General features: G+C 39.5%; 1 protein-coding gene across 1 annotated transcript in view; it reads left to right on the plus strand.

Annotated features, from left to right (window-relative positions):
- The window catches only part of FARP1 (FERM, ARH/RhoGEF and pleckstrin domain protein 1), a 230,411-nt gene that overhangs the window by 139,340 nt on the left and 72,766 nt on the right, over window positions 1–18,305 (plus strand). The window contains 4 exon segments of the mRNA XM_073614408.1: window positions 7,261–7,375; window positions 9,689–9,836; window positions 13,974–14,069; window positions 16,013–16,176. Of these exon segments, the coding sequence (XP_073470509.1) occupies window positions 7,261–7,375; window positions 9,689–9,836; window positions 13,974–14,069; window positions 16,013–16,176 (523 nt within the window).

Consider the following 18,305-nt stretch of genomic DNA (forward strand, 5'->3'; position numbering starts at 1 on the left):
TAAACATATGTCGGAGAGGAGGATCCGTAATTTCCGGGTCCATTTTTTGATATACCACACCAGGCTTTGCACCTTCGGAGTGAGACGTGGAACACACGCTACCCCCAGGGATCAGTTGACTCACTAACTAGAAACTGCAAGGCTGCTAAGATAACCATGGAATCCTTCACTCTCTATTAGTAGTAAAATAACAGAACAATTTGTTCACTGCCTCTCCCACAATTTTGAGGTTCTGGCCGTAGCCAATTTCATATACTTATATAAAAAGAATTTATCCCTTGGGTAGTCTATAGGGTAGGCGTCCCAGGGATAACACAGACAGCTACTTCTGGCCAGAAAGGGCACTCTACACGGTTGTAAAAAGTTTCGTATCAAATTTTATTATGGTGATATACACCTAAATCATTCAGTTTAAAAAACATTGTATTGCTATCCATTGAGATGGAATAGCTCATATCCTCTGACAACACATCATTTAAGAAAAAGATACTCTAAATGTATAAATTTAAAGATAAAGTATCAATGTTACAAATGACTGACATTCAGACAAACAATACTCACATATAACAACCAACAAATAACATATAATGCAGGCGCCTGAAGTGATCCACTTCTATCTGACAGTCCCGGTGGCTAATTGCCTCTATGATTATTTATCATTAATAAATCAAATCTGATTATATAATCTATAACGGGAGTGCCAAGTAGAAGTGGTCCCCGGGGATGTAATTAGTTTATATTAGCTAAAATGGCTTGGGTCTTATAATGGAGTGGGGGGCGGTAGATGAAGCAAAAGTAAAACTATAGTGCCTAAATTAGTAGGAAGTCCTCAGAGATTTGTTAGGAAGTCCTCCTTGAGCTGATCCATAGATGTAATTTAGATGTAAAGATGTAAGGAATTACTCTGGATTCAAAGCACATTTAAAGACTGATTAGGCAAATAGCCGTGATAAGCATTTACATGCATACGAGTGTTCAGTGATAGTAAGGACGCTGTGTCACTAGTCTCTTGTTTCTCTGATCATTTAGACAATAAGCATAGCCCATAGATAATGCAGGGTTTTCCTATACAAATCTGTCAAAATAATAGAAACGGGATGCTGTGGATTAAATCAAATAAATGTTTGTTATTACGTTACCAGCTTCCTTTCTTGTGTGGACTCTGATGAGGTAGGCTCCTTGTCTTTTCCCGGCTGTTCACGCTTGGCTTGTAAAGCAGCTGCTAGTGAGTTTTAAATCACAATGGTCAGTTCTTTGCTTATCCCGCTGCGCTATGTGACTGATCGTCTACAGATAGATCGGATGATTTTCTGGCGATTAATCTCTCATCTGTCACGTTGCTGGAAGCGGGATGCATGTCCGGTTGTTAGCCCTTAGGTAGTGAAGCTGCTGCTGATAAGTGTTGGATCACAATAGCCAGGTCATGGCTTATCCTGCTGTGCTGTGTAGCTGATCATACACATTTGGATCGGGTGATCGTCTGGCAATTAGTCGCTCTTAATTTCCACAATATTCCCGTTCAGTTTGGCTTATAGTTTGCTTACTATCTGCTCCACTCACGTTGTCATCTCGTGTACTGTCAGTCTCAACCGCATCGCTCCTCCGCTACCATGCAATACTTCGGGGATCACTTGACACGGCTGCCCTGCATGTAGTTAACGTCGACGCGTTTCGCAACAGATAGGTTACGTAGCTTCAACTGGACGTTCAAGAGGCTGATCCCCACCTCTCCTTTATAGTAAATCCAGGTGTGGTCACTCCTCCCTTTCTTGTTTTCGTTCAGAAACTATTAAGGACAAACTTAAATAGCAGTTTGGGTGATTGTCTTTCATTCATCTGTAACTTATCCATGTTTACTTTGTATTTTGCTAATATTGCTGTGTTTTTCTTATTTATTTGTAATTAGCAACTCTTTTGTTACTTCAAACGTATTTATTCTAGGAAACATTGAGCATTTTCTAGATCTTAGTTTTACAGTTCGTATTTTGAGGATTTGGTAGGGGGTCTAATGCAGTTAGTGCTTTATTATTGAGGGAAATCACACAAACAAAACGAAACACCAACATATGACATAAAGAAAAATGGACCTTAGAGTTAAACTAGTCCCTTATTTGTGGTCTTTATCATTTATTTTTAGGAAAAAGCTGATAGCCGTCTGTATGGGCTCAATGTTGGTCAGCGAGTTCCTAAAAAATAGGTCTTTGCCAATATGGATGAGCAAGGGAAAAGAGGGAAGAGAGGAGGAGAGGGGGGGAAATTCTAGGAAATTCTATCAACAGATCAAAGGCACCTCAATGGGGGCAGCGTGGGCACCAGCCTACGCATGCCTCCATCTGGGATGCTGGGAGGAAGAGGAAGTGTACGGACATCCATTGTACCTCGGCCACGTGCATACGTGGCTGAGGTACATCGATGATGTGCTGGTCATGTGGGTGGGTGACATTGCTTCTCTGCATAAATTTGCCGCAGAACTCAATGGCAATCAGCGTAACATAAGGCTGACCTACGCATACGACCAGCACAAACTGTCTTTTTTAGACCTGACCATTAGACTTAAAGACGGCAGGGTGAGTACTTGCACCCACCGTAAACAGACAGCAGCAAATACACTACTCAGGGCAGATAGCCACCACCCCCCTGGCTTAAAAATGGAATCCCCACAGGACAATTCATAAGAATAAAGCGAAACTGCTCCGACACTAAAGATCTAATTAGGGAATCAAAAGAACTATATAAAAGATTCTGGGAAAGGGGGTACTCCCATCGTCAGATCCGTAGGGCAAAGCAAAAAGCGGCAATACGAACTAGGGAAAGCCTATTAACCATAAACCAAAAACATATACCATCAAAAACAACAAAATCTAGCCCCGTAAGACTCATCACTACTTACGGAGCACAATGGGGTTCCGTACGTAAAGTACTGGAAAAAAACTGGAATGTCCTGCTAAAAAACAAAAATATAGCAAAAATAGTAGGGGAAAGACCCAAGATGGTAGCCCGGAGGTCAAAAAGTATAGGGGACATACTTATATATTCAGAATTTACTAAACATTATAACCCCACTTGGCTGTGCAAATTTCCACGCAGTAGGGGTATGTTTCCATGTACAAAATGTCAGATATGCCCATACGTTGAAAGAACAGACACGTTTAGAGATGCAAAAAGCGAAAAGGAATTTGAAATTAGGGAACTAATAAACTGTTCCACCTCTAAGGTGGTATACATGATCACTTGTCCGTGCCCTAAAATCTATATAGGGAAGACCAAGAGGCCCCTCAAGGTTAGAATAGGGGAACATCTGAGAGATATTAAAAAGGAAAGGGAGAGAATATTGAAGGGGGGGCTTGAAGAGAAAAAAGAAGAAAGCCCAGTAGCCAAACATTTCGCACAACACCATCATGGCGAAATAGAAGGCCTGAAAGTAAAAAGTATATATGTTTTGAAATTACCAGAGAGAAGAGGGGATTTTGAGTGTATTCTTTTACAAAAAGTGAATGGTGGATCTATACCTTGAAATCTTTAGCACCCCTCGGTATGAACACTGAGTTAAATCTACAGCCATTTCTAAGCCAATAAAATGGCTTAGAATTAAAACCTATGTCCTGGTTTTGTATATGATATACTGTATAATTTTATATATATTATGTTTATTTATTCCCCCCTCCTCCTCCCCCTTCCCTCCCTTCCTTCTTCCCCCCCCCCATCCCCCCCCGTTCCCCCCCCCCACCCCCCTCCTACCCCTTCCCCTCCTCCCTCCCCAATCCCCCCCCTCTCTCCTCTCCCCCCCCCCCCCCCCCTCCTCCTCTCTTCCCTCTTTTCCCTTGCTCATCCATATTGGCAAAGACCTATTTTTTAGGAACTTGCTGACTAACATTGAGCCCATACAGACAGCTATCAGCTTTTTCCTAAAAATAAATGATAAAGACCACAAATAAGGGACTAGTTTAACTCTAAGGTCCATTTTTCTTTATGTCATATGTTGGTGTTTTGTTTTGTTTGTGTGATTTCCCTCAATAATAAAGCACTAACTGCATTAGACCCCCTACCAAATCCTCAAAATACGAACTGTAAAACTAAGATCTAGAAAATGCTCAATGTTTCCTAGAATAAATACGTTTGAAGTAACAAAAGAGTTGCTAATTACAAATAAATAAGAAAAACACAGCAATATTAGCAAAATACAAAGTAAACATGGATAAGTTACAGATGAATGAAAGACAATCACCCAAACTGCTATTTAAGTTTGTCCTTAATAGTTTCTGAACGAAAACAAGAAAGGGAGGAGTGACCACACCTGGATTTACTATAAAGGAGAGGTGGGGATCAGCCTCTTGAACGTCCAGTTGAAGCTACGTAACCTATCTGTTGCGAAACGCGTCGACGTTAAGTACATGCAGGGCAGCCGTGTCAAGTGATCCCCGAAGTATTGCATGGTAGCGCAGGAGCGATGCGGTTGAGACTGACAGTACACGAGATGACAACGTGAGTGGAGCAGATAGTAAGCAAACTATAAGCCAAACTGAACGGGAATATTGTGGAAATTAAGAGCGACTAATTGCCAGACGATCACCCGATCCAAATGTGTATGATCAGCTACACAGCACAGCAGGATAAGCCATGACCTGGCTATTGTGATCCAACACTTATCAGCAGCAGCTTCACTACCTAAGGGCTAACAACCGGACAAGCATCCCGCTTCCAGCAACGTGACAGATGAGAGATTAATCGCCAGAAGATCATCCGATCTATCTGTAGACGATCAGTCACATAGCGCAGCGGGATAAGCGAAGAACTGACCATTGTGATTTAAAGCTCACTAGCAGCTGCTTTACAAGCCAAGCGTGAACAGCCGGGAAAAGACAAGGAGCCTACCTCATCAGAGTCCACACAAGAAAGGAAGCTGGTAACGTAATAACAAACATTTATTTGATTTAATCCACAGCATCCCGTTTCTATTATTTTGACAGATTTGTATAGGAAAACCCTGCATTATCTATGGGCTATGCTTATTGTCTAAATGATCAGAGAAACAAGAGACTAGTGACACAGCGTCCTTACTATCACTGAACACTCGTATGCATGTAAATGCTTATCATGGCTATTTGCCTAATCAGTCTTTAAATGTGCTTTGAATCCAGAGTAATTCCTCACATCTCTACATCTAAATTACATCTATGGATCAGCTCAAGGAGGACTTCCTAACAAATCTCTGAGGACTTCCTACTAATTTAGGCACTATAGTTTCACTTTTGCCTCATTTACCGCCCCTATTACCGCCCCCCACTCCATTTGTATAGGAAAACCCTGCATTATCTATGGGCTATGCTTATTGTCTAAATGATCAGAGAAACAAGAGACTAGTGACACAGCGTCCTTAGTATCACTGAACACTCGTATGCATGTAAATGCTTATCACGGCTATTTGCCTAATCAGTCTTTAAATGTGCTTTGAATCCAAAGTAATTCCTTACATCTTTACATCTAAATTACATCTATGGATCAGCTCAAGGAGGACTTCCTACTAATTTAGGCACTATAGTTTTACTTTTGCCTCATCTACCACCCCTATTACCGCCCCCCACTCCATTATAAGACCCAAGCCATTTTAGCTAATATAAACTAATTACATCCCCGGGGACCACTTCTACTTGGCACTCCCGTTATAGATTATATAATCAGATTTGATTTATTAATGATAAATAATCATAGAGGCAATTAGCCACCGGGACTGTCAGATAGAAGTGGATCACTTCAGGCGCCTGCATTATATGTTATTTGTTGGTTGTTATATGTGAGTATTGTTTGTCTGAATGTCAGTCATTTGTAACATTGATACTTTATCTTTAAATTTATACATTTAGAGTATCTTTTTCTTAAATGATGTGTTGTCAGAGGATATGAGCTATTCAACCTCAATGGATAGCAATACAATGTTTTTTAAACTGAATGATTTAGGTGTATATCACCATAATAAAATTTGATACAAAACTTTTTACAACCGTGTAGAGTGCCCTTTCTAGCCAGAAGTAGCTGTCTGTGTTATCCCTGGGACGCCTACCCTATAGACTGCCCAAGGGATAAATTCTTTTTATATCAGTTGACTCACACACGCTGTTTACACCTAGTGCCAGGTCAGGCACTATCGCATGTGAGTGTAACTGCTATTATTGCTGCTGTTTTTATTCTATTAAAAATTACTACACTATGAAACTTTCATCTGTGTCTCCTGTGGAGTCATTTTTTACATTCTAGCTCCTTCATGAGTGGCCATGGGAGTGGATTCATGCCATTAGTGGAACCAATTTGGGGTTCCCAAAGTGTTTCTTGACCATCCTGTAAAAAGGGGTCAAACAGCTCTGGTGAGTGGCCATCTTCATATTGAGCACTCGTGGAAGATCTAGAAGTTTTATCTCAGAGCGTTCCGTTTTGGTGTTGGGATTTATTCACCTTTGGACTTTATGCTTGCTTATTTTCTCATTAATGTGCACATTTGAGTTTGATGCAGTGTTTTTCTTTGTAACCGTTTTATATGAACATGTATAGCACCTTATTCTTTATTTTATAATTTGAAAAAACTTCTGGCAGTGACCAGCCCCCCATTTTACTTAGCTGAGCCCCGTATTTTCCTCAGCGGGCATGTGCTCTCCCTCTCTCCACGGGGTCCCGGCTCTTGATTGGATAGATTGATAGCAGCGCAGCCATTGGCTCCCACTGCTGTCAATCAAATTAAATAATGTGGGGGGCGGGGCCGAGCCCAGCATTCCTGTCTATGGACGCCGAATGCTGGACTCGGGAGTGCGCCCGCAGGGTAACCCCCCGGGAGAGCGATTCTCCTAGGGGGTTATCTGATGCTGGGAGGAGCCGCCGAGGGACCCCTGAAGAGGACGATTGGGGCCACTCTGTGCAGAACAAGCTGCACAGTGGAGGTAAGTATAACATGTTTGTTGTTTTAAATTAAAAAAAAAAAAAAACGAAGGCTTACAATCACTTTAAGTTGTTGCACATATTGCACCACAGCAAGCTGAGCAGCCACACTAAAGTAATCCTCTTCTTGTTAGTTCCATACTAGCTACAAAATAGTAAAGACTCAGGTTTTTATCATTTAAATGTGGTAAAAACTCTACATCTGACATTTGTGCTTTAAAAAGACATTCATGATGAAGCCTGGAACAGCTGGAGGCATGGTGCATATTATATCACACAGGCAAATTTGAATATTCAGGGTTTTTTTTTATTTAAGTTTTGTTGTCTTTTACTTAGCTGAAATAGGAGATTTTGATGAAGCTGTTGACAGAGAACATCTTTCAAAGACCACGTACATGCCCCAGCAAGATACTCTAGTAGAAAAGATCATGGAATATCATCGGAATCACTAGTGAGTTCTTCCATCAGTCTTTAAAATTGCCTTTTTTATTTTTTTACTGCTTTGCTCTGTTTTACTTGACGGTCATTTATAAGGTCTTTTAGTTTTTATACCACTATGTAAATGGTTTACCACCCTCCACAAAGTAAGTTAGCAAGTCCATCTACTGAAGGATTCTAAAAATAATGACCTAGGTCCTCTATAGTCACTCACTGTCTACATTGTCTTTCAACAGCATTCTTTCTTGATATTCTGAGTCATATTCTCTGTTTACAGCTTTGAATTTATACACTGCCTGTACTCTACAAGCTAATACATACATCTGCAGAAATAATTCCCACTGTAATATTTCTTATTTTAGATATAAGCCTATTCATACGCACCCCCTACATACATTATACTATACCCTATATTTACTTTAGTGGGTATACTATAGCCAATAAACTGCATTGCCTCTCGACAAATTTAAAAATCATGTTCTGTTTGCCACTTTTTTTTTGCAGTTTCTGGGACTGTAATATTATTAGCTACTTTTAGTTTGAAATTATGCACTATATATTAGGTACCTTTGGATATCAAGGTACCACACTATATATTCTATTTATATTCTACCTCAGATGGTTCTATAACCTATTGTATAATTCATAAGCTACTTTACATAGGTTATACTATTGATAATTACAATGAAGGGGTCTATGCATATATGTATGTTTTCTTTTAACTATAGTTTTTTTCACATATATTCATTATAATATTTAAAAAGTTAAGCCTTATGTTTTCAGACCCAATTAATAAAAGTAGGTGAGCAAGAAGAACTTGCTCATATTTTTTTAATAGTAAACTAGATTAATGAAGGAATGGTTCACATATCATCCAGCTCATTTGTTGTATGTTTCCAACCTTTAATAAGAATCATATTTTTTTCTTCCAAAACGTCATCCTTTTGCTGAAAATCATAGATGTGAGGACATTTAGGCCTTATGCACACAGGACGTTAGAAAAAATGAGCTGAAAAGCCACTACCAACGCCAGGAAAAAGTGCTGTAAAAACATGCTTTTAGTAGCCTTTTGCATTGCCGTTAATGCGTGTTTAGCCACGCCAGCTTTTAGCAGCGTTTCTCTGCCTCTATTCAAAATCAATGGTTACCTAAGAGAGCCCATTGATTTGAATAGAAGTCACATCCAAGTCGGATCATGATGATCCGACTTTTGGTGCGACTTGTGCGCTGTGGGCATGCTCGGGGGCAAGATGGGACAATGACGTTGCAAGGAGGTGGGGTCTCCAGATGACATCACCGGATGGCCACGCCCCATTACTATAAAAGAGCTGGCACAACTGCTGGAGCTAGCGTCGGGAGAAGATTGGAAGAAGAAGAACCGGAGGCAGCAGAAGAGCCAGAGTAAAAAGTCAGCGGAGGGAGAGGAACCAGAGAGGGGAGAAGACATCATCGGAAAGGGGAGAAGACGGGAAGGGAAAGAGACGCTGGAGCTGCTTTAATAAAGGACTTTGTCAAAAACCTGAGTGCTGGTTTTATTTCTTTGACACTTTTTGGGTGAATGGGTAGGGGTTGGTGGGTCCGGATCTGGGGGCCCCCCTTGTCAAAGGGGGCTTCCAGATTTCAATAAGCCTGCAGACCCGACAACCACCGTCCAGGGTTGTCGGGAAGTGGCCCTTGTCCCCATCAACATGACAAGGTGCTTTGGGGTGGGGGAGAGCGCAGAGCCCCTCCCCATAGCACCCACCCCCCCCATGTTGAGGGCATGTGGCATGGTATGGCTGCATGTGCGGATAAGGGTCTGGTATGAATTTTTCTATAAAAGCCATACCAGACCAAAGGTTTTTTTTGGCGAGGGGTTCCCCTTCAAGATCCTTGGTGCACAAGTCGCACCACAGATGTGACTTATATTCAAATGAATGGGCTCTCATAGAGAACCATTGATTTTAACATGTCAAAAAAAAAAACGCTTGACAGTGTTAAGTTGCCTTTAGCATCGTCAGACGTTTTTACAGCTGTAATTGCAGTCCTCAGAACGCGCTGGCCCTTTGTTTTTTTTTCTTTTTTGCAGCTTGAAAACGCCTATGCCACTTACAGTTCCTAAAAGCCTGTGTGTGCATAAGGCCATAGAATAACATGGCCTGCATAAGCTGCAAAAAAAAAAGTCTGACACTGGTAAAAATGCCCTGTGTGCATGAGGCTCTAGATATGATACAGTTGCTAAGGTTGGTGGGTGGTTGGGCATCATATTATATTGTGATGGGCTATCTTGTGTACTAAAGATACTAAGTTAGTATGACCTAATTTACCTATATTTTAAAATCTACAGTGGTCAGACGCCAGCCGAATCAGATTTTCAGCTCTTGGAGGTTGCCCGTCGGCTAGAGATGTATGGAATTAGACTACATCCAGCCAAAGACAGAGAGGGAACTAAGATAAACTTGTCTGTTTCCAACACAGGCATCCTAGTATTTCAGGTGTGTAGTATTTGTCTTCCTTTACGTAATATCCACTTCTGTGCCAATTTGGCTGTAATTACATAGAATAATTTTCCAGTGTGTATTTTGACTTTTTTCCTGCTGCTATGAAAGGTGAAATTAAGAACGTTTTTACAATGAACAATTAGGAACTCGAAAACAGTAATATTTTTGAGAAAATTAAGCAGTAGTTGTAGTCTATTTTTAATCAAAGCAAAACCAAAGTGTTGCTTTATCATTTTTGAAAGAGATGTTTTAGGTCTTTCCTAATTAGTTAATAGTAATATTATTTTACAAACTTTTACTTCATGTAGAGTATAAGTGACACTGTATGTCAGCTTGACTGTGTTAAAGGATGACATCCTTTTCTGTATTATCAGTATTATTATTCTGTAAAAGCTGCCATCCTTCCAGCACCCTAGTGCTAGGTGTTACACTTACAGTTGTGCTCATAAGTTTACATACCCTGCCAGAATTTGATTTCTTGGCCATTTTTCAGAGGATATGAATGATAGCACAAAAACATCTCTTTCACTCATGGTTAGTGTATGGCTGAAGCCATTTATTATCAATCAACTGTGTTTACTCTTTTTAAATCATAATGGCAACAGAAACTACCCAAATGACCCTGATCAAAAGTTTACTTACCCTGTTAATTTCTGCCTGATAACATGCACACAAGTGTACACAAAGAAAGGGGTTTGAATGGCTATTAAAGGTAACCATCCTCACCTGTGATCTGTTTGCTTGTAATTTATTGTGTGTGTATAAAAGGTCAATGAGTTTCTGGACTTCCTACAGAACCCTGCATCTTTCATCTAGTGCTGCACTGACGTTTCATGGGGAAAGCAAAAGAATTTTCAATGGATCTGCGGGGAAAGGTAGTTGAACTGTATAGAAAAGGAAAGGGATATAAAAAGATATCCAAGGAATTGAGAATGCAAATCAGCAGTGTTCAAACTCTAATCAAGAAGTGGAAAATGAGGGGTTCTGTTGAAACCAAACCACAGTCAGGTAGACCAACTAAAATTTCAGCCACAGCTACCAGGAAAATTGTTTGGGATGCAAAGAAAAACCCACAAATAACTTCAGGTGAAATACAGGACTCTCTGAAAACATGTGGTGTGGCTGTTTCAAGATGCACAATAAGGAGGCACTTGAAGAAAGATGGGCTGCAGAAGAAAGCCATTATTACGCAAATGCCACAAAGTATCCCGCTTACAATACGCCAAACAGCACAGAGACAAGCCTCAAACTTTCTGGCACAAAGTCATTTGGAGTGGTGCGACCAAAATTTAACTTCTTGTCCACAACCATAAAAGCTACATTTGGAGAGGAGTCAACAAGGCCTATGATGAAAGGGACACCGTTTCTACTGTGAAACACGGCGGTGGATCGCTGATGTTTTGGGGATGTGTGAGCTACAAAGGCACAGGGAATTTGGTAAAATTGATGGCAAGATGAATGCTGTATGTTATCAAAAAATACTGGAGGAACATTTGAATTCTTCAGCCAGGAAGCTGCGCATGGAACATACTTGGACATTCCAACATGACAATGATCCAAAACATAAGGCCAATTCGATCTGTCATTGGCTACAGCACAATAAAGTGAAGGTTCTGGAGTGGCCATCTCAGTTTCCTAACCTCAATATCATTGAGCCACTCTGGGGAGATCTCAAACATACAGTTCATGCAAGACAGCCCAAGAATTTACAGGAACTGGAGGCTTTTTGCCAAGAGGAATGGACAGCTTTACCATCTGAGAAGATAAAGAGCCTCATCCACAAATACCACAAAAGACTTCAAGCTGTCATTGATGTTAAAGGGGGCAATACACAGTATTAAGAACTGGGGTATGTACATTTTTGATCAGGGTCATTTGGCTAGTTTCTGTTGTCATTATGATTTAAAAAGAATAAACACAGTTGATTGATAATAAATGGCTTCAGCCAAACACTAACCATGAGTGAAAGAAAAGTTTTTGTGTTATCATTCATATTCTCTGAAAAATGGCCAAGAAATCATAAATTCTGCCAGGGTATGTAAACTTACGAGCACAACTGTACCTGTCCATACTCCACATAGATCTTCACTGGGAGCCACACAGCTGCCGGTTAAGAGTCTGATGAGTGCAAGTGGTAAATATGAAATGTTTAAAGCTAATATTTCATGTATATCTTATTAAAAAAACACATGGAAAATGCAGATTTGCTCTTTCATACAGACAATAATAAAGACACTAAATTGAAAAAAAAATCAAAATTAATTTTTAATTGGGCAGTGCAAGGTTTTGCAATTCCCTGACAAACTAAAGGATTTCACAATTTTCTTCATTATTTGCTTACACATACAATCATGTGATCCTGATCCTGATCGCTGTATAAATGACAATGGTCCCAAAATAGTGTCTGATGTGTCAGACAGCCTTAATGTCGCAGTCCAGATAAAAATCGCAGATCGTCGCCATTACTAATTAAAAAAAAAAATGAATGATAAAAATGCCATAAAACTATCCCCTATTTTGTAGACACTATAACTTTTGCGCAAACCAATCAATATACGCTTATTGCGTTTTTTTCTTTTTCCAAAAATATGTAGAAGAATACATATCGGCCTAAACTGAGGGAAAAAAATTTTTTTATATATTTTTGGGGATTATTTATTATAGCAAAAAGTAAAAAATGCTTTTTTTTCAAAATTGACGCTTTTTTTGTTTATAGCGCAAAAAATAAAAACCGCAGAGGTGATCAAATACCACCAAAAGAAAGCTCTATTTGTGGGAAAAAAGGACGTCAATTTTGTTTGGGTGCAACGTCGAACGACCGCGCAATTGTCAGTTAAAGCAAACGCAGTGCCGAATCACAAAAAGTGCTTTGGTCAGCAAGGGGGTAAAATCTTCTGGGGCTGAAGCGGTTAAAAACTTTTCTTTCACAGGTGCTTCTCTCTCCACACCCTGTGCTAATGGTAATGGCCTCATCTCTTTGTCACAGGAGGTCAATTAAGCATGAAACAGCCTTTTTATCCACTCTGCTCCTTTCTCTAATCCAGGGCTCCAGATACTACACAGCTGATACATCAGTGCCACTCAGTCATTCATAGTGCTCTCTGTGATATGTTATTTACATCCAAATGACCAAATAAAAGCACTCACAAGATTACAGAAGATAGGTCAAGCCTTCAGCAAAATGCAGCTCAGCTCCTCCGTTACACAGTATGACCTGCAATAACAGATGCGGCTCAGTCTGAAGTTCTACTTAGGCCCGCCTAACGTGGCGGCATCATGGACACTCCCAACAGACGCGTTGCGTACTGATTGGACTTCCTCAGAGATAGGAGATCCTGGTGCATCACTTTTAAATACACTTCTATATTGTTTATTACTATGGCAACATATAAACATCCTACTACTCATTTTCCTTAACAATTCTCCATGCCACAATGAGAATGATGTCTGCAAGGCTTTTTTTTTTTTTTGAAGGCTTGATTTATCTTCTGTAATTTTGTGAGTGCTATTATTTTGTCATTTGGATGTAAATACGTAAAATAGTTGGGTGAGAGCATTGCCATAAGCACATGGTGTGGAGAGAGAAGCACCTGTGGAAGAAAAGTTATTTTTACATGGACACATGTTGGTGGGGAGTAGAACTGTGAAGGTTCCAGAATCTGTGCACATTGGACTGAACTTATCCATGAACTTTCTGAAATATCACATTGTAGATGCACTTTGAAATATAATGCACATTGTATATATAATCTTTGTGTATGTCCACCAATACTATATTCTTAACATTCTACTTTGAGTTAGTTCTTCACAAACCCTGGCAGTCAGCAGCAGAAGTATTAATCTTTTTGCCATGGAAGGGTACTAGTCTATTCAAATTATGGTAAATTTCAGGAATTTATCTGCATGACTCTGGACACCGCACTAGCATGCGGCTAGTGCTCCTTAAAATTTTCTTTATTTGCACAGGGTAGAGTCATACTTTACAGAAACCACTAAGGCAGCCCTATGCATAAAGTTGATTGATCTGCTCCTGGGTGCTCAGCTTTATAGCTGCTGTCTTCTCAAGAGGTTTACAAGGAACACACAGGTATTATAAAAACATTAAAAAAAAAAAACTTTTTTATTTTTTAGGGTCACACAAAAATCAATGCATTTAATTGGGCTAAAGTGCGAAAACTAAGTTTCAAGAGGAAGCGATTTCTCATAAAACTGCGTCCAGATGCAAATGTAAGTAACAACATGTGTTAAATTTAGATTGCATTAAACAAAGGTTATGTGATCATAGGAAAAATCCAAGCAGCCCATTTCACCTTATGCCTTTACCTTCTCACCTGTGAACCATGGGTTGTTTCACACAGCAAAGTTTGTTTTGCATACAGTATTTGCATTTTAATTATTTGTTATATTTTTTTAATATTATACTGCCCCCAGTGGCCAGAGGTTCATGGAAAATTAAAAAGTACTTGCAGAGAAGTAACCCTTGAAAAGTACAGATTTTCGACAATGAGCAGCCATCTGTTTTGTACAGAAAGCTTACATTATGTATGAAATAATGTATATACGTTATATAATGTCAATTAACTGAATTGCAGTCTGTTAGCATTAAAACACATGAACTTAAAAAATTAAATAATTTTACACATTTGATGCGATACAATTACACACTAATTGGGTTAGATTATATGTTGCTTATAGGTCATTAATCCTTTTCATGCAATTCAATTTTAAATTGAGAGACATTTTATACCAGGATACAGTGTCAAATGGCATCATTACTACTGTTACCTCTGAGCTAATAATCTTTTTATCAGGCCTTGCAAGCCACGTAATTGTGCATGAAGAAAAAGTGTGAAATGTTCCTATTTTCAGTTGTTTATTTTCACAGAATAACTGTGGGATTGTAATTATCTAAGTAAAATAGATATTGGTGATAATGATTTTCTGTTTAGCTCCTATCACATCTGGAAATAGCTGCTGTAAATTTTATTTATAAACACTTAATATGGATATGTACTGTATAGTGTTTTTTTTTTTTTTTTTTTTTAATTTGAGGCTAAAATCTTTTTTATATCCCTTTAGGCTCGGTTCACACATGGGCGGCACGACTTGCAGGTCGCCTCAGCGAGGCGACCTGCAAACGACTGCGGGGCGACTTGCGAGACGACTTCTGCATAGAAGTCTATGCAAGTCGCCCCAAGTCGCCCCCAAAGTAATACAGGAACCTTTTTCTAAGTCGGAGCGACTTGCGTCGCTCCAATTAGAACGGTTCCATAGCACAGAACGGGAGGCGACTTGTCAGGCGACTAGGTCGCCTGACAAGTCGCCCCAGTGTGAACCGAGCCTTATTCATCAGTTGTAGTTTTTTCAAAATGGACATTTAACAAGTGCATTTGTGGCATCCGATTTGCAGGGTATGCTGGGCTTTCACATCAGAAACATAAACTAACTGCATGCTTTCTGACAACCTGCTTAAACTGACTGATTTGGTCAGTCCTGTCTGCGCTGGTGGAAGGGGAGAAAGTGTTCCCCATTAGGGTTATTTAACAGTATGTATGTAATTTAGGCTTATTTTCTGACTTAATGTGGTTGTAAACCCTTACATATACTCAGTGAGGTGACTGGCCTCATGTGATACACAAAGGTAAACCAAATCCTCTTACATAAGTTGTGTCTGTTTATCTACAGCCGTCTTTTCCCTACATCTATTTAAAGTGCAGAATTTGCACAGGATCTCTTAGGGCTGAAAAACAGGGGCGGAGAGCTGAGGTTACATCCATGAGGAGAGCTCAGAGAGCTGATTGGAGGAAAGGGACACACACCCCTTCACACAGGAACGGAGCTGAGGCTGTTAATCACAGTCTTTGCCATTGTCTATCACCATTGTTTTCTTGTCAGGAAAACTTGTCAGAAGTGACTCATGCTGATTGGCAGCGGACAGAAATGACACTTAGTGCTCTGGATTGAGACAAGTACATACTATAGTGGAATATGCTTTGTTCATATTTTATGTGTGAAGTTAACGACTACTTTATCCTGCACATGGTCACGTTTTCATGTGATATACACAAACATCCGAAACTTATGTTATACATGTTTTTTCCTAATTGCCATGTTCACCAGTCAGTATTTGGACTATGAGTTATTGGTTTGCTATATTTTGGCTCTCTTAGAGTTCTTACCAAGACACGCTGGAATTTATGATGGCTAGTCGAGATTTTTGTAAATCTTTCTGGAAGATATGTGTTGAGTATCATGCCTTCTTCAGGCTCTTTGAGGAACCTAAACCAAAGCCAAAACCAGTCCTTTTCAGCCGAGGTTCGTCATTTAGATTCAGGTAAGGACCAGGCTGCTGTGTAAATTATTTTCTGCACTGACATGCATCAGGGCTCAAGTATTCCTATGCAGTGTTGCAAAATCTACACTATTTAATATGTCTGAATATATCTCCACTCTTTGTAAAGGATAAGTAGTCAGCAATATAGTAACTAAGGCATGTAAAAAAAAAAAAAAAGTTATTTATTTATTTAAAAAAAAAAATAATGTAATGTTAAAATGCAGCTAGCATTGTATTGGAATGTGTTTGGTATTAGCGTCCATTAAATGCATAGTTCACCTTTTGCAAAAAAAAAAAAAGGCACCCATATTTTTTAATAAAATGAAATGTCGTTTATTTTTTTCATTGGCGCATGCAAAGTATTGCAACTGCAGTCAGTGGTTCGCCGGTGCTAAGCTCTGGCTCCTGCAGACTATTCCTTCAGCTGCAGGTCTGTATTAAATTTCAGACCTTCAATTACTGGGCTGCAGGGATTATCAATGGACTACAAGTGCCTTGATATCACTGCAATTGTGTTTTATTATTATTATTATTTATTTGAGTCCCTCCTGCCACAGTGGCAGAAGTAACTTGTATTTATTATATTTACAGATTTCCAAAAATGGTGCCACCATTTTTAGGGTGTAACATCAACCATATTCAACAATAAAGTTCTACACACCACTATTATCTACAAAATTTAGCAACCAACAGATTATTTTTTAGGGTGCTTAAACCCCTCCACAGTATATAAATCTGTACAAGAGAGAGAGAGAAAGCACACCACATAAAAAATGATTTAGCAATAGAGTTACCCTATTAGGCATATACATAGAATTATACAATAGGTACAAATATCCACGTATGTCATATCACATCAAGCATAATACAGCATAGGTATTTGCTCCACTGTTAATTCCAACTAACAAAAATACATGCAGCTAATACAGCATAGGCATTCGCTTCACTGTTAATTTCATGCATGTATTTTTGCTGGTTATAATTAACAGTGGAGTGAATACCTATGCTGTAAAATGCTTGAAGAAATATGTCATACTTTGGATATTTGTACCTGTTGTATGATTCTATGTATTTACCTAATACAACAATATTGCTAAAGCATTTTTGTTAGGTGGTGTGCTTACTCTATGCATTTAAAACTATTGTAGCATCAAACATGGTCGGAAAAGTGAACTTCTCTTTTAACTCTCTGCACATTAGTTTAGATCAGTGTTTCTCAACCTTTTTTCAGCCAAGGCACCCTTCAAAAATGATGGACATCTCAAGGCACCCCATTCTAAAATGAAAAAAGCGATTCTAATAGTTTTACATAATGCAGCAACTACCACAAGTCCAAGTAGGACATCCAACATTAGAGGTGAATTATTTTTCCAAAGCAAATACACATTTGCAAACTGGTACTGACTAGTATTCCAATATTTTTCCATCACTCAGCTAATGTGACCCCATCGCTGATGGAGAGGGCAGGGGAGGGTCAAACAAGGATGCCATGCAGGTGACTGACATCCTCCTTATAAACTGATGACTCTATTGGTCCTTAGGACGGCAGCAACTAGAAGGTTGTAATGGTGCACAATGAAAATCTGTGACTTAGTGTAACTAAAAGGCAGCCTTCACCCACACGCCAGCTTGTATACAATTGTTGGGCAATTATTAGGCATTTTGCCAAGGCACCCCTGAAGACACCTTAAGACACCATGGTATAGACAAATTTAGTATGGTAAAGCTGAACTCCAGGCAGATAAATATATGTTTCATAAAGAAACATACTGTGTATGTGAGTGTATATATATATATATATATATATATATATATATATATATATATATATATATAAATGGCTTTTTTTTAGCGGGAACGCAGTTCCGGCACCTCCAGCACTGAATGTATCTAATGGCAAGGGGTGCTGGGGTGTCCTGGAGGGTCTACTGATGCTGGCTGCTGGGGGATCTGTTGTTGCTGGAGGGAATCTGTTTTTGTGTGGTGGCCTATTGTTGCTGGGGAGGTCTGTTGTTGCTGGTGGGGGATCTATTGTTGCTGGGGGAGGTTATGTTGCTGGGTGGGTCAACTGCTGCAGGAAGGGATCTACTGTTAATGGAGGGGTCTATTGTTTCTGGCTGCTAGAGAGT

Source organism: Aquarana catesbeiana, linkage group LG02 (assembly GCF_042186555.1).
Source record: "Aquarana catesbeiana isolate 2022-GZ linkage group LG02, ASM4218655v1, whole genome shotgun sequence".
NCBI classification, from domain to species: Eukaryota; Metazoa; Chordata; class Amphibia; order Anura; family Ranidae; genus Aquarana; species Aquarana catesbeiana.